This window comes from Plodia interpunctella, chromosome 15 (assembly GCF_027563975.2).
Source record: "Plodia interpunctella isolate USDA-ARS_2022_Savannah chromosome 15, ilPloInte3.2, whole genome shotgun sequence".
NCBI lineage: Eukaryota > Metazoa > Arthropoda > Insecta > Lepidoptera > Pyralidae > Plodia > Plodia interpunctella.
The window spans coordinates 3,256,871-3,280,115 of NC_071308.1; the positions used below are offsets into that span (position 1 = coordinate 3,256,871).

General features: G+C 34.7%; 5 protein-coding genes across 5 annotated transcripts; 2 read left to right on the top strand and 3 right to left on the bottom strand.

Moving 5' to 3' along the window:
• Positions 1-31: 31 nt before the first annotated feature.
• On the top strand, positions 32-1,452 carry LOC128675713 (uncharacterized protein). Its single transcript, XM_053755276.1, has one exon. The coding sequence runs from the start codon at positions 131-133 to the stop codon at positions 1,388-1,390; it is 1,260 nt and encodes a 419-aa protein (XP_053611251.1). The 5' UTR covers positions 32-130; the 3' UTR covers positions 1,391-1,452.
• Positions 1,404-3,440, bottom strand: LOC128675716 (uncharacterized protein). Its single transcript, XM_053755279.2, has 5 exons — positions 3,127-3,440; positions 2,568-2,862; positions 2,138-2,492; positions 1,976-2,060; positions 1,404-1,600 (listed from the first exon to the last, which is right to left on the bottom strand). The coding sequence occupies exons 1-5, from the start codon at positions 3,281-3,283 to the stop codon at positions 1,518-1,520; spliced, it is 975 nt and encodes a 324-aa protein (XP_053611254.1). The 5' UTR covers positions 3,284-3,440; the 3' UTR covers positions 1,404-1,517.
• A 401-nt stretch (positions 3,441-3,841) lies between these two features.
• Syx18 (Syntaxin 18) lies at positions 3,842-5,424 on the bottom strand. Its single transcript, XM_053755280.2, has 2 exons — positions 4,495-5,424; positions 3,842-4,052 (listed from the first exon to the last, which is right to left on the bottom strand). Exons 1-2 carry the CDS (start codon positions 5,275-5,277, stop codon positions 3,864-3,866), a joined length of 972 nt encoding a protein of 323 aa, XP_053611255.1. The 5' UTR covers positions 5,278-5,424; the 3' UTR covers positions 3,842-3,863.
• A 432-nt stretch (positions 5,425-5,856) lies between these two features.
• Positions 5,857-8,253, top strand: DCP2 (Decapping protein 2). The gene is made up of 4 exons (XM_053755278.2): positions 5,857-6,101; positions 6,201-6,363; positions 7,077-7,295; positions 7,429-8,253. Exons 1-4 carry the CDS (start codon positions 6,031-6,033, stop codon positions 8,146-8,148), a joined length of 1,173 nt encoding a protein of 390 aa, XP_053611253.1. The 5' UTR covers positions 5,857-6,030; the 3' UTR covers positions 8,149-8,253.
• Positions 8,254-9,048: 795 nt separating this feature from the next.
• LOC128675714 (glycosylated lysosomal membrane protein-like) lies at positions 9,049-22,680 on the bottom strand. Its single transcript, XM_053755277.1, has 8 exons — positions 22,344-22,680; positions 21,451-21,696; positions 19,764-19,949; positions 18,768-18,892; positions 18,266-18,371; positions 17,671-17,804; positions 17,395-17,532; positions 9,049-11,223 (listed from the first exon to the last, which is right to left on the bottom strand). The coding sequence occupies exons 1-8, from the start codon at positions 22,404-22,406 to the stop codon at positions 11,049-11,051; spliced, it is 1,173 nt and encodes a 390-aa protein (XP_053611252.1). The 5' UTR covers positions 22,407-22,680; the 3' UTR covers positions 9,049-11,048.
• Between the last annotated feature and the right edge of the window lie 565 nt (positions 22,681-23,245).

The following is a 23,245-nucleotide window of genomic DNA, read 5'->3' on the forward strand; positions in this document are numbered from 1 at the left end:
GACTGTCAACGTCAGCTAAATATTATGACATTGTCATTTCGTTGAAATAATAATCTGTACACGTGCGTACTGTGTGCATGCATCGTTCTTTGGTTTTTATTTTATTGTGCAAATGTGAGAAATTTACGAAATGTCGAAGAAAATAAAACATTTAGTAGTAGACACTACTGCTTTCATCAAGGCAGCAAATCTACAGGATATAGCTGAAAGTGTATACACAATTCAAGAAGTTATAGATGAAATAACTAATGATCGACAACGAAGAAAACTGGTGGTACTTCCATACGACTTGCAGGTTAAAGATGTCTTCGTAGAAAACATAAAGTTTGTCACAGATTTTGCCAAAAAAACGGGAGACTACACCAGCCTATCGGCTACAGATATCAAAGTATTAGCTCTCACTTACCAAATTGAAAAAGAAAAGGTTGGTACTGAACATCTTAAAATTGAACCAACCATGCAAAAAACTGTAAAAGTTACTGGTATTGGAAGTTTTAATTTGCATCCTCAAAATGCCAGTGAGAATCAAGAAAAAGAAACTGTAAAAGAATTACAATCCCTACAGAACTCTGCCAATGTCGATAATAATAATTCAAATAAGTCAGAGGATTCACTAAAAGATGTGGAAGATGATAAATTAGCAAATGAAATAGCAGAGCAAATAAAAAATATGGATTTGGCAGATGGTAAAGATGTTGAAGAGTTAATGGCTAAAGTATCTAATGAAGAAGAGCCAGATGATGAAGATACAGAAAGTGAAGAAAATTCAGATAGTGATGGAGGAGATTGGATCACTCCTGGAAACCTGTCTGAAAAGACACGTGAAATGGATGCTGGTCAATTTGAAGACAAAAATGTAGAAGTGGCTTGTATCACATCTGATTTTGCCATGCAGAATGTACTAAAGCAAATTGGATTGAATGTTACTGCGATAGATGGTAGGGTTATCAAACAACTGAGGACATTTATTTTTCGTTGCACAACATGTTTTAAAACTACCAGTGTTATGACCAAACTGTTTTGTCCTAAATGTGGTCATGCAACTTTAAAAAAGGTAGGAGTGAGTATAGATGATGAGGGTAACCAACATATTCATATCAATGGGAGGAAACCATTGACAGCTAGAGGAAAGAGGTTTAGCTTGCCCACTCCAAGGGGTGGACAACATTTCCAATACCCTATCCTCACAGAAGACCAGCACATACACAAGAGGTTTGCCACAAAGATGGCCAGAAACAAGACCAACGCTCTGGACCCTGACTACATTGCAGGATTCTCTCCATTTGTCATGAAGGATGTCAACTCCAAGTCAGCAGTTTTAGGCGTAAGAGCTAACAAGCAAGATGTAAAGTACTGGATGAAAAATTACTCTAAAGGAAAAAAGAAGTAAATTATGTCTGGAATCTATTTTATAGTTTAATCTTATTAATAAAAACCATTATTACAAACAAACATGTCTCAAACTGTTTGATTTACAATTACAATCCTATACAATAATAATAACAACACAAATAACTTTACTTTTTTGTAAGTTTGTCTTCTATAAATTTAAATACAGAGTCCATACAGGCATAAGATGTCATCTCATGTTTTGGATGGCCTGAAAATAAAATTATTTTTAATAATTAGTCTAGATCAGAGAAAATTTATATATTTCGGTCATTTTAATGATGCCAACAATTTACAATTCTATGTACTGTACTAATGTAATAAAGCACATGTTTGAACGTTGGCAACATCAAGTTTGCAGAGCCTCTTTTACTTTGCAGTATTAAAATTAAATGAGCCAAATTATAAAATAATGTAATAATGACTTGATTAAACATGTTTTATGGGTAACTTATAAAACTTTTTTACAAGTAATGTTACTTGTACTTCTGTAAAGTCTTACAGTAACATTGAATGATTGTTTGCTGTAATGTAATAATAAATTTTCTTTTAAAATTGTTTTGAGTATATTGGAAATAATTATTACCAGCTGAGACTCTTAAACAATCAAATTCAGGAGTATTCATTGGAGTATCTACAGCTGCTGATGAGGAAATCCAATTTTGTGATATCTGAAAATAATTGTTTTTAATTAGCAGTTCAGAAGGAAACAGTATTTGCACACTATATAATTAAAAAATTGTAATACCTCTTTGAAATGTTTAGACATCTTGATATTTGAAAAGGAATGAACTGAGTCAGTAAACGCTATTGCTTTGACTCTATCATCAAACTTATTTTTTAACTGATCGGCTAGGGTGAGGGTCACAACACCACCATAGCTGTGGGCTACAATAACAATTGAGTTTGCATTTGCTTTTCCAACATATGTGTCCCAAATATAACGTGCATGTTCTTCCGCTGTGCTGCTGTGTGGAATTTTCTTTCCATTTGGTAAACAATTATCATTTGTATTGAGTACCATCACTCCGTAACCTTTGCTTTGTGCTTTCTGAATATATGGGATTTGGGTTCCCATGTCTAAACAGTCATTGATAATTAGTCTGAGGAAGAAAAATATATATTTATAATCAAGGTTTAGAAAAAACTATCTGGCCAACATTAACATAAATACTTACGATCTAGCCCATTGCCCTGCACGTACAGCACCTGAACCATTTATCAGTATCATCAACACATCCTTTTTGTCATAGTCTTTTGATACAAATATGAAAGTCCCTTCAGAGGAGCCTTCTGGGACTGTCAATCTAACAAGATTTTCCTGAGTCTCTAACAAATGGTAGATATAATTTGTAATGGCATCTCCAAGCTTTTCATAATGGGCCTGGCATTCTTGGTGCTTGTCACTTACATTAAATTGAAATGGCTCACTAGTTAGTAATCCATCAGCACCAATCTTCCTTAGTTGGCCTTCTGTAAATTATTATAGAATTCACAATATAGTGTCTAGATTTCGTTTGGAAATTAATGGTTAAGCCAGGGCAAGCAAATTCTCTTTTTATATATTTTACTTTCGCAAAGGCAAAGTTTAGATTATAATTTCGATAAGGTTTGTCAAAATTGGCTAATCAAAATCTCGAAGACTCCTTAAAAGCGCAAGGGAACCCGGCGCCCGGCATTCGGCCCCAGGATACCAATGTTTATGTTTAGGATTTATAGAGACAATAGTGCGCATACCTGCGTTAAAATCGTAGCCCAAGTCCTTCACAGTTTTTAACGATTCCATTTCTTTAGTATTCACTGTCCAGCAATACTTGTTAACAAAAGTATTTTTCAAAATACTAAAGCCGAAAAGTTGCCTAATTTGTCTAAAATTAGAAGGTGTAAAGCTCATGAATCAATAACTTACAGATGTCCTGACTTTCTACAAAAAGTTAAATGAAGAGATATTCCATAAATACTCTATCAATTATTGTGTAAAATGAAAACAACTCTGAAAATATAGGTAGTTAAGCATTAAAAATAAGAACATGACAAGAAAACAAACCTGACGGAAAATCAATCAATGTCAGCTTTGACAGTTCTCTATCTTTGAATCGTTCAGAAATATGCAACTGTTTTTCTGGATTTTTCATATTCTCTTTTTTTAACCTGACAATTTGAATAACACTTTTTTACATGTTATTATTACTCAATGTACCTAACTTTAAAAAATTCCCACCCCAACCAATCCGTAGTCAGTGACTACTAGTCAGTCACATACCCATAATATGAATAGCAAAACAATATCATTATTATAGTAGTAAATCAATGATTCTTTGAAAGATGAGTTAATTAATATTCAATTAGAGACTGGAGGACTGTTTATTACATTGCACAGTAAACAAGAACACTACAAAAACAAAAACAGGACATTGCCCAAACAGCTTCCAAGAAATGAAAACATAGAGAATACAATTCTATACATTTATTCATTATTCATTGTACCAGTCTAAAAATAGTAGAGTGAATGACATGACTAGCAAAAAGAACAATATGTAGACTCGAAGACCAGCATTCCTCTGAATAGCCTGCTTTATTTGTTCATTGGCATCCTTTACATTTTCTGTGGCTCCCACCACAGTATTTGCTATGCGGTCTATATCTTGTTCCTGTTGTAGAACCTGAAATTACAAATATTGGCAAGGTAAACATCATGTAACATTTTCAATTGTGACTGTATTGACAATGCTATAATAAAGAGGTAAGCATTTGTGAGTTTGTATGTTTGAGGCGGGTATTCTCCGAAACTACTGAACCGATTAAAAAATTATTTCTCCATTAGAAAGGTACATTATCCAAGATTGCTATAAGCGATATTTGATATCAAAATTCCCATGTGAGCAAAGCCACGGCCGACATCATAAGTGATTTTATAAGGGTTGCATTTTTTCTCAGGTATGAGAACCTAAAATTAAATTATTTCTTCTTAAAACACACACACTAAGTAACAGTAGAAAACATTCTTATTTTTAAAAATTATAATCAAGCACTGAAATATCATAATAAGACACTGGTAATAAAAATTGTATTGTATCTCTTGATTCTCAATTCAAACAAAAATACCTTTTCAGTAAAGATCTCTTGTAGTTCAGCAATGTGGAGTACTTTGGTTTCAATCTGCCGGACCTCTTCTGTCATGCTATTCAGGTCATTCAGTAACTGGATATTTTCAGATTCAAACATCTGCAGTTCTTCAGCACTCAACGGGCCTTCATCTGACATCACTGCTACATCATTCTCAGACAGATCCATCTTTTTCTTAATACTATCAGTTTCTTCATTTTCAACAACTTCAGTATCTTTCTCTATAATTTTCTCCTGAACAAATGAGTTTGAAATGTTAGATTTAGTCTGTGGAAGCTCCAGACGGGACAGCTTTCGAATATCCAAGGCGCGCTTTACTCTTAGTGCCTTTAATTCACTGTGGATTTTACACACTGCCTTTAAGTACATATCTACAAGATCTATCACTGCATCCATGTAGTCACGCATCTGCTGAGACACAGTCAACTTGCGATTGTCATTCCTAAACTCTTTAAGTAAATGAGAGCATGTATTTATAATCCTTTGCGCTCCTGTATCGATCTGGTCTCGTTCAACTTCTGACATTTCATCTCCAGTCACACTATTGAAAAAACTAAGATATCGCTCTCTATGTTGTAGTAGAAAGTCGCGTAACCTTGTTATCTGCGTCGTAATATCTTTAGCGGTGGTAGTAAAGGCGCTCTTCGGTTTGCTTCGCAGCAGACGCTGTCTATCTTCGTTCACAGGACTTTGGATTCCAAACGCTTTATTTCTCGTCTTCACGGTCTTAATACATGCTTTAAATAGCGGGGTTATATCCATATTGATTTATACCAATCGTGAATTTTTACGAATGTTTTGCTTGAATTTTATTTCAACCTAAAATAATTATATACGTACGTAAAAACATCAATAAAACGGTGCCTGCGTGTTGTGTGTAGTTGTGTACTTTGTATATGACAGTTGACAGTACAGTACTGACAGTAAAGGCAAGGTCCATAATGTTTTTTTTTCCAAGAATCATTTTGGCTGATCATAGGGTAAATGTATGAACAAACATAATGTTAATTCTGTGGGTAAATGACAATTATTATTTTGATAACTATTTGACGGTTCTTATATGAATAGAAACATCAGCGAAAAAAAGCAGTGTAAAACAAACAACACATAAAATCACACCATTTTGGACACATCCAAACGTTCCACATAGGCATGGGCCGCACACATTACACACATTTTCGGACGTGGAAACCTAATCAGAAATCCGAATTCGGAAACCTAAATGCTCTGCTCTTTCATACAAAATGTGCTGCAAGACTATAGAATTTAGTCAGCCAAATGCTTCATGGGATATTTTGTCTGGAAATGCAGCGTAGATTCCACACTGACAGTACTGACACTGACGTACCTATTCAGCCATCATTTTTGTTTGTGATGATTTCGTTCGTGATCGGAAGGATTGAGAGAGCGGCTTTGTTATTTTCATTAGAAACAAGCAACAGATGTAATTCTGCATGCTTTGAATAAATAATTTTAAATTATAGTAGTTTCTGTGCCTTCAGTATTCTAACAAAAATGGCATCATACAATAACCACCATCAAGCTAAGCATTCGATTCCTATTGATATTTTGGATGACTTATGCAGGTAAATTGGTTTACATTATTCTCACGCAATCATAGTATCACGTAATTCTTTAGTGTTCTCTTGTATTCGCTACAATAGTAAACGATAACTATTTTTCAGCCGTTTTATAATAAATTTACCACAAGAAGACCGGGGCAATCTCGTCCGTATATGTTTTCAAATCGAATTAGCCCACTGGTTCTACTTGGATTATTACTGCACTGATGAATCTAACCGATTGAATCCATGTGGGATAAGAGAGTTCGCTGCACACATCTTTCAGGTATAAAATAATGATAAAATATGATAGTTATAGTCATCTGAAGTGGGATGCTCTATAAAATAGAGGATTCTAATAGAGGTCATCGATATTTTGTGCATAACAAGAACCCCTAGTCTCCTTAACAGAGAGTTAACTTAGTAGCTTAGAGTTAGTTACAGTCAAAGTCAAAGGTTTTAAGAATGTCTACCAAAATGCATCATAAATATAGATAATAGTCAGGTACCTTTTTGGAACTGAAGCAGTTAGGTTTATTGGGAGTGTTGAAAGTCCTATAGTCAATTCACTTATTTGACTATAGGATTTCAAGTTTTAATGGGTGCAATAGAAGTATTTAAATCTGGTATTATTTGTATGGCTTGCTATGACTTTGATCAAAGAGGTTTTTGCAGTACTCCAATACAAAATATTAGAATTTTTATTCTTATAAGTCCTAACCTAACATGTAAACAATCTTCACAATACTTAGTGTTGAATTTTATGGAAAATAAATCTGTATTAGTTCAAAGTGATATATTCTGAAATGTTCATAAATGATTTTGAGCTTTATGCTGCTAAGAGTACAAAAAATATTTCCTAAAAAGTCTTATTGTTGTGAAATCATAAATAGACTGATAAGATTGTTTAATACACAATAAGACTTATAAAGAGTGTATAATTATATATTTTGATATAAGATGATGCAGTTCATTGTATTAATTGTTTTTCCAATACAGCATGTGCCACAGCTGCGCGAGCACATCAGGAACCTCGATGAAGTCCTTGACAACTGGCGGGAGTATAAACAGACTGTGCCAACATATGGTGCCATCCTTCTGGACACAGATCTAACTCATGTTCTACTTGTACAGTCTTACTGGACAAAGGCATCTTGGGGATTCCCAAAGGGGAAGGTGAATGAAGATGAGGAACCATGGAAATGTGCTACCAGAGAAGTGAGTATTATTCCCTTTCAGCTGAATCCTATAAAGAAACTACAGGGCTAACATTTCCTTATTAAATTCTATACAGCAATTATTACCTATAGTTTATTAACAGTTTCATAATTTAAATTTACCTATATCACAGGTACTAGAAGAAACGGGTTTTGACATAAGCAAACTGATCAACAAAAACGACTACATTGAGGCGACAATCCACGACCAAATTGTGCGCCTGTATATCATAGGCTACATCCCGCGCGACACCAAGTTCCAACCGCGAACTAGGAATGAAATCAAAGCTTGCGAATGGTTTGCATTGAGTGATCTTCCGTCTAACAAAAAGGACATGACCCCGAAACTTAAAATGGGCGTGAGCCCCAATGCCTTTTTCATGGTACTACCATTCGTAAAACGTATGAGACGATGGGTCGCCGAACGCAATCCGAAAGTTTACAACAACAGCACGCGGCGCACTAGACACAAATCTATGGGAGACATTGAAGCGTCAACAAGCAAGAGCAAGACGAAATCTATTTCTCAAGGTTTAGAGAACGAGATCAAAGAATTCCAACAGCAGAATTCTACGGGGAAGTACAAGAATGGTCATGGTAATGGCCACGGCAGTGGAACAAAGAACAATAATACGTACGTAAATAGCAATAGGAAAGAAAGGAAAGTGGCTAAAAGGCAGTTGTTTACGCCCCAGAATATGCACGGGAGCAATGTGTCTAACAACGTGTCTCCGGAGCAGAAGGGCGGGACTCCCACTGAGCTGGTGGATGACAATGCATTCTTCAACTTCGTGGCTCCGTCGTGGGCTAACTTTAAGTTCGATCGGCGAGCGATCCTCGACTGCCTCACTTGAAGCATTTACTCAGTGATCTCGAGTAGAAAACTATGTTCTCAGTAGACGACATTGGCTTTAATTAATTGTGATTGTAATTTGATTACAGTACACTTTTACAATGGATTTTTTGTTCTTTATCATCATACACCAAGGTTTTACAATATTGATAAGAATATAAACAGATATATTTAATTTTCGTTAATACCTATAGATTGTGTGAAGAAGCAATATGTAATTTCTTTCTTGCCCTTATAATAATAAAGGCTAATACATTTATCTATCAAACATAGACAATTGAATGATATCATCGAAATCGCGGTCTCACGAAAGAATTCCCGCAAGCACAACGTGGCCGATCTATTATTTTCCATATGTTGCCGCGGGGATACGTTCGTATCGCAGACTGATAAATAACATGATTGCAGTCTGACAGCATAGCATAAATATAAGGTTTGATGGACTGTCAGCTCGTGCCGCAGGGCACAAAGGGTTAATTAATACAACTGCGCGGTGGGCTACTTAACATGATCAATGGTTACGATTGGTAACCGACATGAAAGAATTTGTAGAGTTTTAGGGAAGTACAGAGTCCATTCACTTTCATGGTCGCTCTTGTAGACAGTAGCTGTATATAATCGTGGCATGTAGAAAATCACAACTGCACCCCAAGCATTATTATTATCGTTATTTTGGAATACGGAAAAAGCAGATGTAATAACCAGCCTTAAGTTTGCTATACTGCGATTAGTTTTCAAGGTGAATACGCCACTAGGCTCCTTTCCCTATAGACCAACGAAAAAGAAAAATAAGTTTAGTTCTTAATTTAACTTCTAAAAAAACCTAATTATGGGAGCATAGTTTTTGGCATATACCTAGATACGACAATATTCTGTACCTATGTAAGTAAAAGAAGATGAATAAAATTAATCCGCTTTATTCAGATATCATAATATACGGTACCAAATTAATATCACATTGGAAATACAAAGCTAATAAGAACTAAACAAAAATAAGTTACAAAATATACAAATTTGATCTATAAAAATATGTCCACAAGTCAAAATATTGTTTTTTTTTTCACCTAGTGTCTTTTATCTAAGAAAATGAACAATGGGGCAGCAGTTCAAGCTTATTTTTGTAGATAAATTTGTCTAAATTTATCTACAAAATTAAGTTTGTCTATTTATAAAATGCATTTCATTAGGTATAATAAGTTATGTTTTCAAGATTGCTTCTTAACTATCTATCAATTATCTTTTTCTCTCCATGGATAACAAAAGACACTAGGCATTTTTTTATTTATTTATAATATTCTTTGAGTATGAAAAATAAAATATGTCACTTATGATTAACCAATGAAACGTGTTAAACAAATCCAATACTGTTCTATCACAATGGACTACATTGTTTTCAAATTAACGTAAACAGGATACAATTACAATTACATATTGTCTACATATTAGTTTATATTACTAGATCTAGATAAAGAAATATTGGTTCACCCAAAGTCAAACTAATAAATTAAGTATAAGGTATATAGGAAACTCTTTATTTGGATATAAAAAAAAATAGTATTCGTCATTTATTAAATTTTTCCAATATAATCTTGATTGAACAATGGCAGAATCGTCCAAATTCCAAATTCCAAAAGAAACAAGTTGTTTCATAATTAAAAAAACGAAACCTCGGAAAATCTTACTTTTTCAACAATTTTGTACATAAAATAAGTGCAGTGGAGACACTAAAATACAGCAGAAAAATCACATATTCCATTTATTTTCAACTTTTAAATGCTAATACCCAAATACATATTTACAATTTGCACACACATTTTTGATAGGCACTTTAGTACATATTTTTTATTCACACTACACTTTCTATATCCTTCGCAGGTAATTGTTATTAGAAGTAAATTGAAGAACCCAACAAAATAGAGAATGCTCTTAAATTAAGTCACTATTATCTGCAAAACGTGTTAGTCAACTATTTAAACTTATCAACTCCTATCAAGTTAGGAATAAACTTATCTGTACCCGTGTGGTCGTCGCTACTGTTACAGTAGCGACGCTGTCACCAGGTGGGTTAGTTCCTCCGTGGGACATGCAAGTGGGCTCTAGTATGAATATATTCACACTACATTGTTTCAATATTTTGACAAAATTGAAATCGTGGTGCATCTACAATTTGATACTTATCTAATATCCTAAAAGTAATAGTTAAAATGCAACTTTACATTTGTGAACTCATCATAAGGTAGGTTTGCCTTATTTCCAGAAATGGTTTTTTTCCGATAATTTTAACTACATAAAATTCCCAAGAAAAAGATAGGGGGTGTCCCGCAGACATGTCATAGGTCGCAGAACACTTAAGCCGCCGTCGGAAACTACAACGTGGCCGATCTGTTATTGATAGCGTCTCATATTACCGCGGGACTTTTCTCGGCGCGGATTTTAGCTGAGATCTAAAGTCGTTGACTTTTGAAATTAATTACATCATATTTTTTGACAACAGTTATATTACGAAAGTTAAATGTCAGATCTGGTAAATCATCTTTCCTTTAACAAATCACAGGATACATACCGTCTTACTACAAAGATTTTAAAAAATATCCGAAGTAAAAATTGCTAAATATGTGACATCTAAAAATGTTGATGTGTTTAGTGTTACCACTTACTAAGTTTAGACATTGTTTAAAATCTTTCTGTGGTTAAGTTTTCATAGGACTGCGCTGTTTTAGCCAGCAAAAAAATATACTTTCAAATAAAAATTAATTTGACCACCACAGGACAGTGAACTGTAAGGGTCCCATTTTAAAAATCTTCTGTCATACATGTCAACGCTTAATACCCTAAAAAACTTTAAAAATCATGTCATTATCAATGCTATTCGCTGTCGAGCAACGTAAACCTATACCTGAGTCATTGGTCGTCCACCAGCCGGGCGGACGTCAGACGGCGCCGCCGGCGCGCCAGCACGCAGCCCGCGCCGGTCAGCGCCAGCAGCGCGGGCACGCCGAGGCCGAGGCCGATGATCACCAGCACGAATGTGGAGAAACTCTCGGTAGGCGGCGCCCCGTAGCCTACCGTGAATGTCCTATGGGATTTTCGATTAGTTTAATTGTATATGAAAAAATGAAAAATGAAAAATTCTTTATTACTCAAAACACATGATACAGTTAGAATGTGATTGGAATCTCCTTTTAAGCGTGCAAGCCTGTGCCAGGAGACTCCGCTCTTTCATAAAAGCGCTTTATATAATTAGGTAGGTACTTAAGTGTAGGTGGGTAATTAGCAAGTGTACAAATGCGTTTCAAAAATGTGTTCGATATATCAAACTTTAGTTTAAATTTACATACATACACACATACATACACATACATACATATACATATATACACACACATATATACATATACAAATAGATATAAACATACATATATACACACACATATATACATATATAAATAGATATAAACATACATATACAACCATACATATATAATACATATAATTATCCTATACTTAGTAAAGCTTCGGTCTGTTCATATCCTTTCGTTTTAAGCCATCTAGTAATAATAGTTTTACATTCCTTGTATAGTTTACTATATATGTTAATTTCTTTGTTTATTTTATTATATAAATTGGTTGATATTACATAGAATTGCCTTTTTGCAAATCTTGTTTTAGTTTGTGGTACTTTAGCCACTATGTTTCTTCTTCTCCTAGTTTCTGCTTGGGGATCATATACTGTAACCTTATGCTTATTTAGCACACAATTTAAAATATATAGTTGTCTAACCGTAAGCAAATTACACTCTTTGTATAATAATTCAGTTGAAAATTGTTTTTTCTTAAAATACATAATTTTGATAAGGAATCTCTGAGCTCTTTCTAATCCTAGAAAATGGGTCTTAGCAGCATTTCCCCACACCGAAATACAATAGATGAGAACAGACTGCACGAGGGATATATATATACAATTCAATAGGCTTTTGGATGAGCATTGCACCTCCAGACCTCCAGGAACGACGTGACGTAAAGATTTAAAAATCCAGGATAATTTTCTAACTCTATTTATTACGTGATCTAGATGTGGGTACCATGACAACCTTTGATCAACCAATACACCCAAGTATTTAACCTTATCTACCCTATCAATGATTGGACAACTGCAGTTTGGGCTATCAGTAATTTGGTTACAAGAATGAATTTTTACTTGGTAGCCAAGATTAGGTTGATTTCGTGAATCAATACCAAAACAGATGTAATTCGTTTTTGTAGTGTTTAGTGTGAGTAGGTTACTTTTTAGCCAACATGCTACCCGGGCCAACCCTGCGTCAGTGTGTGTTCGAGTATCATCCCATGTAGTGCCATTGAACACAATGGCGGTATCATCCGCATAGGAGAAGATTTTAGCATTTGGGATACTCATTTCGCAGAGATCATTTATATACGTTAAAAACAGAGTAGGACCCAGGACACTCCCCTGAGGAACCCCATATGTAACGTTCTCAACTCCACTCACACAATTTTCAATTTTAACAGTTTGCTGTCTATCACTCAAATAATCTTTAAGCAAAGCAAGTGCCACATCTCTGATTCCTATTCGCTCTAATTTGCGTAAGAGAATGGGGATAGAAACGGTGTCAAAAGCACTTTTCAGGTCAAGGAATACTGCTGCGCATTTAACGCCTTTATCCAAATTCTGAGCAACCAAGGTGCTTAGTTCAATTACCGCGTCTTCAGCCGATTTTCCTCGTCTAAAGCCGAATTGTTGTGATGAGAGAATTTTATATTTATCTAAGAATTTTATTAGTCGGATATTAATCAATTTTTCCAGAATTTTAGATAGGGCAGGTAAAACAGATATCGGTCGATAATTGCTGACTTCGTCTCTATTACCCTTTTTATGTATAGGTGTGATAATGGACTTTTTTAGAGGTAACGGAAATTTACCCTTCAAAAAACAAAGATTTACTAGGTGAGTTATAATTGGAATGATTAGGTTTTTAGCTAGTTTTAGGAAATGAGTGGATATGTTGTCCCATCCATCAGCACTATCCGATTTGAGACTCATAAGAACACTGTTTACTTCATCACAGTCTGTTGGTAATAAAACAAGTGTATTGGACTGTTGTGGGATGTTATTTATCATGGTATTAACTTCGGTGTCAGAATTTTTTTGAATCTGTGTAGCTAATTGTTTTCCAACATTTGCAAATACTTTATTAATATAATCTACAGATTCTCTGTTTGAGGGTTTAATATGTAACAATTCAGTACATTGACTATTACTTTTGTTGGTATAAGTAATGTTTCTAATATTTTTCCAAAGTACTTTATTATTCTTTAAAGATTTTGTTAGTAGCTCTTTTTCATAGTTCCGTTTTAATTTTTTTATCAGATTATTGCAATAGTTTCTATATCTAATATATATAACTTTAGTAATTTCATTTCCCGGATCATTTTTATATTCTTTCTGTAGTTTGTTTCGGTTTTTTATACAACGCAGTATTCCCGGAGTGATCCAGGGTTTAATTATTATTTTAGACTTAGGTATTTTAGTAGTTGCAGAATGTTGGTCTAAACTATCTTTTATTAGTTTAGTCAATTTCTCGGTTACTAAAGTGGGGTCATCGCAGAACATAAGTTCATTAATCTGGCTTTTTTCCAACGCTATTAGAGCACTTTCAAAGTCAATCTTGGTTTTATATTTGATTAGTTGTGGGTGACGCGATACTTTAGAAATAGAAAGAAAAACTGTTTTGTGGTCAGTTACACTAGTTTCTAGAATAACTATATGTGCATTGTATTTATTTTTATTTAATTTAAGCATTACGTGATCTATGCAGTTTTTGTCATTAGTTTTAAAAGTGTGTCCTGCAAGTATTCCAAAACTAGACAACATATTTTGATATAATATTCTATTTTTACGTTCATACGATTTTTCTTCAGATTTGAGTTTAATATTTATATTTATGTCACCCGCAACAACTATATTATTCCTAGAAGTTAAAGTAGTTAAATGTGACTCTAAAGAATTAATGAAAAGTTCGGCATTCTGTTGTGATGGAGACCTATAGATTCCTAAGATGACTGTGTCCAGTACATCCACTTGAACACAAGAAGCATGAGTGAGTTTGATTTCCTTCACTTCATGTTTCAGTATGTTTTTTATGTACAGAACGACACCATCATTTTGGTTTTGATGACAAGTACTATGATACATGCTATAGCCTATCATTTGTGGTATGGTTTTATTATCATTTATTCGACATTCTGTTAATATTATAAGGTCTATATCAGTTTTTAGAGAAGCTAAAGTAAGGGTAAAGTCATCAAAATTGTGATCAATACTTCTTATGTTTTGTGTTATGATAGTAAGGTCCCTTCTATCTACCTTTAGTGTCGAACTAAATTCACTAAGGCTACAGACAACGGATGAAGCTATCTCAATATTATCTATGTCATTTAACGTTGCTAATCGATTATCCATTGGGTATATAATTAAGGGAAATACTAGTCAAAATATGGAAAGTGTGATGTACGTATAACATGAATATTAATGTGTCAATTAATTGTTGTGTTTGTCGTTTGTTCAGTTTTACTTTACTTTGGTGTTTAATCAGCCTCCTACATGTATTTAAAGAATATAAATATATGACACAAATAATATAAAACCTAAAAATTGTGTATTTATTAAATTTGTTTTTATTGTAATAATAGCTTAACTTTATATATGTTGGTCGAATCCAGAAGCCGTGATGTGTGTAGTGAACATAGTAAATAAATCTCAAATTATTTATTAATAAACAATTATGGTCAGACAATGCTAAATAAGTTATTCGTTTAATTATGTATTTAATCAATGTTTTATATATATGTAAGAAACCGTCAGGTCTGTCGCAAATGACATATATGTTTGAGATTAACAATATATTAGGTAAAATGTCCATCACATCATTATTTGAAGGTAAACATGAATATATTTCATATAAATAGCATAATTGTTTTGATTTCATTTTATTATAAACATTTGAGTGTATATATACTCGTACGACTACTGTTAGTACGTGTTTGAAATTTATAAGTACTTGTTTATATAAAGTAATCAATAAACAAAAATTAAATAAATATATGTATAGATAAATAAATATAAACGGACAAACGACACAAGTTGAGCTAGTTCTAAAGAAAGTTCGTGACTGGTAAGTTAATATTAAACTTATTAATAAAACCAAAAAAATTAAAAATATTTGAAAGATAACCCATAAAATTATACATATTTCACCTTTTTTTATATTATTAATAGGCTGCAAAAATAGTCATATATCTTGGAATAAACGTTGTATTTGCTCTTCGGTCTTGATGTTTATTATTGGAGAATTTTCATCCTTTCTGACGAATACCCTGCCGTACGCAGTCCAACAGAATTTATAGCCCTTCGATTTGGTGAGGTCACGGGCTAGAAAATGGAGGCGTGTTCCTTTTGCGGTGAGGTGTTCTGATACAAATATTGGTGTATCCTCTTGCGTTTTAAAGCCTAGGTGCTTGGCACATAACTTATTTTGACGTTGCATATTAAAGGATTTCACCTTCTTAAGAAATTCGGCTTTTAAAATAGCAGAGTTGGTCTCAACAACAATTGGAGTATTCTTTTTTTCAGGATTATTTCCTCTAACTCGATAAATATCTTTAATATCATTTTTACTTATAGCGCAGTCAACAGTCTTGGACAGGTTTGTGACAATTTCTACGAGATCCTGTTTAGTCTCAAGTTTCAATTTCGGTACGTTTTTTAGTTCAAAATTGGTTTTTCGATAAGATATTTGAGCATCTTCGAGTTTGCTTTCCAATATGTTGATATAATCTCTGTTTTTCTTAGATTCGACTTCAAGCTCATTGATCTTTGTCCGATATTCCTTGTTTTGTTCCACCAGGAAATCCATAGAATTTTGAATGTGTTTGTTTGTCTCTTTAATTTCTTTTATTTCTTGTAATGTACAATTCTGTGATTCAGACTGTTGGAGTTGAAGGGGAGCAATCAGTTTTAGTAACTCCTCCCTAACTATAGTTCGTAAATCTGTTGAAACGCTATCCATACACTCATCCGCGACGCGGCGCCGCTTATTATCTCGCTGGGTAATGTTAATAACATCCTCCAAAGGTGCTGAGAATTGAGTTATCTTATCCATATCTGTTTCTGACAAACTAATAGACTTATTCAGCGGCGGAGAGCGCGTCAAATTAGGCATATTTGAGTCCGATATCTGTTTATGTTTGTGTGCTTAATTTCAAAGGTTACGGGTGACTAGCCGTGTATTCAATAATAAATCAATGCTTTCTTAGCATAAGGACAAGGTGTAAATATAGGTAAGCAGTGAACGAGATAAAAAATAACACCTGTTTGATTTTGCTGAGGTGAGGTATGTCCCTGGATCGTGTCGATAATATTCTAATTTCTGTTAAATATCACTCTCCGGATTCTCGCACATAAGTCAATACACATTAGAACACTTTTTGCTTGCATATACACTTTAGCAGTCGTCGCGTAGCTAGGCGAACTCGTAGCAGTACTTGTAAGCATCCGTAGACTCAGTACTGGGTCGTAGCTCATGCGCAGTCGTCAATGTTCGGTCCTGGTTCGGTAGTAAGCGGCTGCGTCTCCGCAAATCGAAGCGAGACAAAAATAGCAGTTTACTCTTGCTCGCGGAGGTGAGGATGCGGTCCCCGCGGTCGCTATAACATTCCGCGATCTCGAACTAGCAGGTGCTAATCTTTATGCGACGTAAGTACACTGTCTTATCTGACCGGAACTTCACCCACTTAACGTCTTTATTAGAGGCGAACTTAGCGTGAAAGCAAATTAAATTTCTTAAATTTAACGAGTGACACGTCCACTCAACACAGTAGCTCGGACGAAAGAGGAAGTAGTAAGTATAAGTCTAGCTGCGCCCTGGGGCTTCGCACCTGTGGGAATTTCGGGATAAAAAGTACCCTATGTGTTATTCCAAGTTATATTATACGCGTATACCAAATTTAATAACAATCGGTCCAGTAGATTTCACGTGAAAGAGTAACAAACATGCATACATCCTCACAAATTTTCGCATTTATAATATTAGTAGGATTGAAGAACAAAAAATGTCCAATTCGAAGAACGTTCAATACTCAATTGGACATATTTCTTTCTGCAAAATGTACTTTTTGTGGCAAACTTACAATATATCTATTATATTTGTCCGTGTAAGTAAAATGAACTCACCACGCGGTAAAGTTGTGTTGCTTATAGTACCCATCTCCGGCCTCCCCAAAAGACAGGAACATGTTTTGGACGAGGAGTTTGTCATTATCGAAGTCCCGGTAAAATGTCTCCAGTGTACTGTCCTTAGGTACAGAAGTTCTGAAAAAAGTATGTTTGTTTTATTAGGTGTCACTAGATGGCGCTCTTTGAACTAAGCCTCGAGCCTCATTAGACTAGTCGATTCTGGGGTGCGAATCTCGATTATCTGCGTTGATATCGAAAATCGAATTAACTTACTTATTGAATCTGGACACGTGAGCGATGGTGGAAGAAGACACGGTCCGTTCAGGATGCGTGTAGCCGACCGGACGGAACTGCAGGAAACCGCCGTCGCCGCGCGAACTCGATTCAGGTGTGCGGATCTCGATTATCTGCATTGAGATCGAAAATCTTTTCAGTTTAGGATTACATTGTCTTTACATCTACTGCCGACTTCCAAAGCGTGAACTTCTGACGTGAAGAATTAGCGGCAAAGAGAAGGTAAATTAATAAAGAAAGAAATAATTCTTCATTTCCTTCATTGTAATTTTTTTTTATGTTCTTAAGAATCATTTTTATCTCTGCATGTTCCCGGCTGCGTTCGGAGTTGTGAAATCGCGAAGCCCGAGGGCAGCGTAAAAACACCTTAAAATTAAAAAAATACGGCTATGATTTTACAAGCGGCCGCCTGCCTGACCTCAACCCTCCTTGGGAATGTCATTGTTGCCTATCTGGCTGTCTGTCCCTTAGTCGCCTCGTACGACATCCACGGTAGGATATGGAGTGGATTCTAGGGCGGAACCATACGACACTTCATTATATAAAAGGATATACATATTTCTAGAATATGCACCTCGAAGACTCCAGGCGTGTGTTCGTCGTCCAAGCTCTTCCTCATGGTATAACTCATGTTCAATGAGTGGTCGTCAGTGCCCACCACCACCAGTCGCAGCGCGAACCTAAAATAAAATTTGTGATTTTCCCGTTTATTGAAAAGTTAAAGAATGTAAATCACTAACACACTGAAAATAAAGTAAGTGATTGATTCATAGACTAAATACATTTAGACACACTTGATAGTGACACAAAAAGCGCTTTAGCCAATTTTGCTAATTTGTTACTTTGCTGTTTAAATAACTTGATCAAGAGAGATAATAAATATACACATACAAATAATACAGACTGAGTTAGCCACAAAAAGAGATAGCATTCGTTATAACAGTTATAAACATCGAAAACACAGGTCAATTTAAAAAGTAATCATTTTCTGTCTTGATCTGACCGGGAATCGAAACGGGACTTCCGGTGTTAGTTAGGTACTAGCACCACTGCATAGCCAGTGATCTAGCACTCACCTGGACGCGTTGTAGTCCCTCGTCTGCGTCAGGTTGACCAGACTGACGTCCACTAGCGTGGAGTTGGCAGTGTGGATCAGGTGCGGGAGCTCCACTGCGTAGTCTGTGAACGGCAGCAGGTCAAGCTGAAACAGTTTGTGTTCTATACCAGTCTTGCCGCGGAACTCCACTTTTGTGGGAATTTCGGAATTTGCAGTACCATAATACAAAAGGCAATTTTTTTTTCCAATTAGACCTTTAGAGAGATTCGAATCAACAATCGAATTCTGAGATCATCAACACATATGAGATCAAGACGAGAGTGATAAAAAGCCAAACTTTTGCATGTATACACAAGTTAATTATTAACCAATGCGCTGGTTTCCGCACCTTCACCGGAAGCAAGTGGTGGTCGATGAAAACTACTATACTTGAGTCAGATTGGTACACAAACTCATGTAGCACAGTAGGATAAGAACCTGAACCTTTCGATCAACAAGCAGGTGTCTTAACCAATAATACACCACCACCGCTTCATATAAAAAAATCTACACAAACACATCACTTCTGCCTTAATGGACTAACCCGCATGCATTCTATGTACTTCCTGTAAATTCTCGGATTAATTATATAAAAATAAAAGTAAATAAATGGCAAGAATGACTAGTATTGATTATGTAACGTAAGTGGGCCAAGGCGGGCGTTTGACCACGTTAACTCACAATATACAAACGCAGATATGTGCATGTCAGATCAAAGGTCAGCTGCAGCATTATCACATTGAACGCACACCAATTCGTCTTTCTTAGGTTTTCATTATAATTCTTATATTTTTCAGAATGTGATTTTTAATTATGTTTAGCGATCAATAAAACAAGGAAGTTAATGCGTCATCTCGTGGCAAGGAGCCGCATACATAGGTACTACTGAACTAAATAATCGACCAGTGTGCAGGTGTAAAGGTCGACAGTGACATACTTCACATAACTGTACGTCACACCCAACATCGGAGCTCACCTTGAAGTGCAAGGTGCCCAGCCTAGGATCTTTCCTGAAGGGATGACACTTCATCTTCAGCCGCACTTCCTGGTTCTGCTGCAGGATGTCGTCCCGCAGCCAGCCCGCGTTCGCGAGAGAGATCTCGCGCCGCGGGCTTAGGGCGTCGATGTAGCCGTTGTCTTGAAGGTCATTGTACTCGTAGAGCTGGAAACAATATTACATTTTATATTGATACCTAGAAATATGTTTTTGTTTACTAATGGTAAGCGGACCCTGGGCCAACGCTTAGCGGTTGAAGAAGAAACGCTCAGACGAAAGAGAAACCTAGAAAGATGTTGAAGACTCTAATAATAAAAAGTATTTTCGTCAACAAGCTTTTACAAGATTTGTATAGTCAAAATCAGTTATGAAGAGTTCCCTTGTGAAAACTATACAATTGGTACACGAAACACAAAAATGTTCGTAATTAAAACATAATGATTATTATGTTCCAATTTGGATCAATCTGTATAAACTTATCTGCTATTATTATATTAATCGAACATGATCCCCGTCATGACTAATATACATATGCCTGTTATTTTCGCTGATTGGTTGCTATACATTCATGCTTTTATTTTCAGTGCTTTATAGATATACACCATCTCGTCCCTACCAGCTTACACAGAATTATATTGATCAATTAACTGACCTTTAAAATAACAAACTTAAATGTTCAATAGATTTTTTACTTACCCCATTATTTATAAAAAAGTTAAAACAAACTTTATTGTCACTAGGTATCACACTTTGTAATATTTGACATTGACAGAAAGAGACAAAATATATTAAAATATATTTATACATACTTAAGTTGAAGCTTAAAGTATGTTTTAACTTTTGTATGAATAAGGGGCTCTATGAATGCCATTATTACACAAAAGTAAATTTGTTATTATTTGATTAACAATAAAAGAAATAAAGGAAATCCTTAGTTATGGATCTGGTAAAACTATGAGTCAAACCAGCATGTTCGAAATAGGATCATTTACCCGCCCTATTTGCGTCATTCATATTGAACATTAGTGGTATTGATTCTATTAAGTTTATCTTTTGTAAGTCCATGTATGATGACAAAAATAATAAAAAAATAGTTCCATCAATAATATAAATACTAGGGGTTGTTGAAATTTATCAAAATTGCCAAATAACATTTTTTTCTGGATTTGATCTATACCTCACCGATTTTTAAATTTCAATACCATCTGCACTAGAGTTAACTTCAGAGGATCATGTGCATCCATACTTGTATAAGGGTGTTGTGCGTTTTTGCTACAATAGCACTAGCAACTTTTTTGATACAATAGGGGCCAATGTATTGATTGCACATAGGCACCCCATTGGTTATAGAACCATCAGTTCATCCAGTTTCACCATATGATTAAGACATAAGTTAAAGATGGCAAAAGTGTATATAAAAAATCACTTCTGTTATTAATATTTCATTAAGATATTTTCAATTCAATTGAGCACAGATATCTTTGTGTCATAAGTATGGGAAAAATAAAATTTTTCATTTGTTGATTATACATTTTAATTATTTAGTAAGTAATACCCTAAAAAGTTTTAAATTGCATTGTCACATTATAACTACTTGATTACAGGACACAGCTAGCAAAAAATATAAGAGTAAATAAATAAAAACTTAGTGAACATTTTCACCCACCTTATCGATAGCCACAGCAAAACTGTATTTTGGGTTTTCTGAAATCCAAATCTCCTGTGGGGCTCCCTTATCCCATGTCATGTTGACTGTTGCATTCAGGCCAGACACAGCAAAGATGATGGTGGGGAGTCCTTGTGTAAAGTCCCATATTTGATGCACAGTGTCATGGGAACCGTCAGCTCTTATGTAGAGTAGAGTATCATATTTAGTGCAGTAATTACAGTTAGGGTTCAGCTGAGATGTAATCTAAAAAAATATTTAAATATTAATACAATGTCTAATAAAAGTTTTGAAGATTAAAAGGAAGGCCTCTGCCCAACAGTGGGACACAACAACTACAGGCTAGATTTAAAACATGTCAAACAGTCTATTAGAGTAAGTTGATAAATAAATGTAAGGATTATACTACTACATGACACCAAGAAATAGGTTAGATTTACACTACAAATAAAATTATCTTTGTGGCAAAGATTTCACAATATCAATGACATGATATTTGTACCTATAGGTTCAAGATACGTGCGATTTGTGTGAATAAATGATTCTTTCTTTCTTTCTAGACAATTTAGTTTATGAACAACTATTATTATAAAAATTGTATAACATGAATTTATGTAAAACGATAAGGATAATTATTTGCATATTACATTCATTAAAGTTTTACATTATTTGGTGACTTGATAATATTAATGTAATTCTAGGTCTTAAATTAACATGCTGTTGACTGATTCAGCGTTATGAAATTTAAATGCAAACATGTGAATGAAACCTCTTATTGCTACATACCTATGTAGTACTATACTGAAAGCACAATCATCAAAATATTTGGTATTGTATTATGTTTACACGATAGCATTAACAAAGAACGAAACACCAAAAATCTCTCGTCTTACCTTTCTTTCTTGTCCGTAAGCCGAAGATATAATAAACACGATAAATATAGTCAGCGTCTGCATTTTTATCGCAAGAAGAAACCTTATTTTTTGGCTTTGTTTTTATGCTATTGTAGCAATGATTAAGGTACTATTGTCTGCATCTCATCACGAATGCACAAACATAATAACTGATTATAGCTTGGCACGTGCGTGTCACTCAGACGACAATAAACATGTAATTGTGTTAAATGATAACGACAATCAGCAAATTCTGGATTTTATTTTATTTTTTTCGTGCTACACTCACTACCGACGACCGACCTTTCACGTTTACGTCAAGGAACATAAATACTGCGTTTGTTTACGTCACAGAAATAGGTTACATTAAGCTACTAAAATATAAACGCCTTTTCATAAACGCATGGAGTGAAAGGCTAATATATAACTTGTTTTGACAAAAAGAGATACAAATAGAAACAAAACCTCGTTTATAATTAGGTTGGTTGCTTGATTATGATATTCGTTCAGAAATCTTTCTTGCCATAATATTTTGACAGAAAGTGGCAACATTTTTTAAAATACTGGCAGTTTCTTTATAGCGCTTACCATGTTACCGGGTGAATTGTCGAGTGTTTTAAACGCCACCGTCATTATCCGCTATCAAAAGTTCTTTATTTTGATGGAGGATAATGACGGTGGCGTTCTAAAATCTTAAAAATCAAATGTTATTTAAATTTTACACCACCCCCAACACAAGATTATTATTTATAAAGGTAAAAAGTTTCTTGTCTTTCTTGAAATTTGAAGAAGGATATGACGGCGGTCAAAACGCTCGAAAATTCACCCTATCATGGTGCTAGAGCGATGTGACAGTATGAAGCCGGCATTACTTTAAAGGTCATGGAATTAATAGGTACTAT

What these genes read in the sequence shown, in the direction of transcription:
- LOC128675714 (XM_053755277.1), bottom strand. Translation starts at nt 22,406, where the DNA reads ATGCAGACGCTGACTATATTTATCGTGTTTATTATATCTTCGGCTTAC. An exon ending in TTGCTGTGGCTATCGATAAG is followed by an intron (nt 19,950 to 21,450) that starts GTGGGTGAAAAT and finishes TATTGTTTCCAG; the next exon opens with CTCTACGAGTACAATGACCT. An exon ending in ACACGCCTGGAGTCTTCGAG is followed by an intron (nt 17,805 to 18,265) that starts GTGCATATTCTA and finishes ATCTCAATGCAG; the next exon opens with ATAATCGAGATCCGCACACC.
- LOC128675716 (XM_053755279.2), bottom strand. Translation starts at nt 3,283, where the DNA reads ATGAGCTTTACACCTTCTAATTTTAGACAAATTAGGCAACTTTTCGGC. An exon ending in TGTCTAAACATTTCAAAGAG is followed by an intron (nt 2,061 to 2,137) that starts GTATTACAATTT and finishes AATTATTTTCAG; the next exon opens with ATATCACAAAATTGGATTTC. An exon ending in TTGTTTAAGAGTCTCAGCTG is followed by an intron (nt 1,601 to 1,975) that starts GTAATAATTATT and finishes TTTTATTTTCAG; the next exon opens with GCCATCCAAAACATGAGATG.
- Syx18 (XM_053755280.2), bottom strand. Translation starts at nt 5,277, where the DNA reads ATGGATATAACCCCGCTATTTAAAGCATGTATTAAGACCGTGAAGACG. An exon ending in AAGAGATCTTTACTGAAAAG is followed by an intron (nt 4,053 to 4,494) that starts GTATTTTTGTTT and finishes TTGTAATTTCAG; the next exon opens with GTTCTACAACAGGAACAAGA.
- LOC128675713 (XM_053755276.1), top strand. Translation starts at nt 131, where the DNA reads ATGTCGAAGAAAATAAAACATTTAGTAGTAGACACTACTGCTTTCATC.
- DCP2 (XM_053755278.2), top strand. Translation starts at nt 6,031, where the DNA reads ATGGCATCATACAATAACCACCATCAAGCTAAGCATTCGATTCCTATT. An exon ending in ATTTTGGATGACTTATGCAG is followed by an intron (nt 6,102 to 6,200) that starts GTAAATTGGTTT and finishes ACTATTTTTCAG; the next exon opens with CCGTTTTATAATAAATTTAC. An exon ending in GGAAATGTGCTACCAGAGAA is followed by an intron (nt 7,296 to 7,428) that starts GTGAGTATTATT and finishes CCTATATCACAG; the next exon opens with GTACTAGAAGAAACGGGTTT.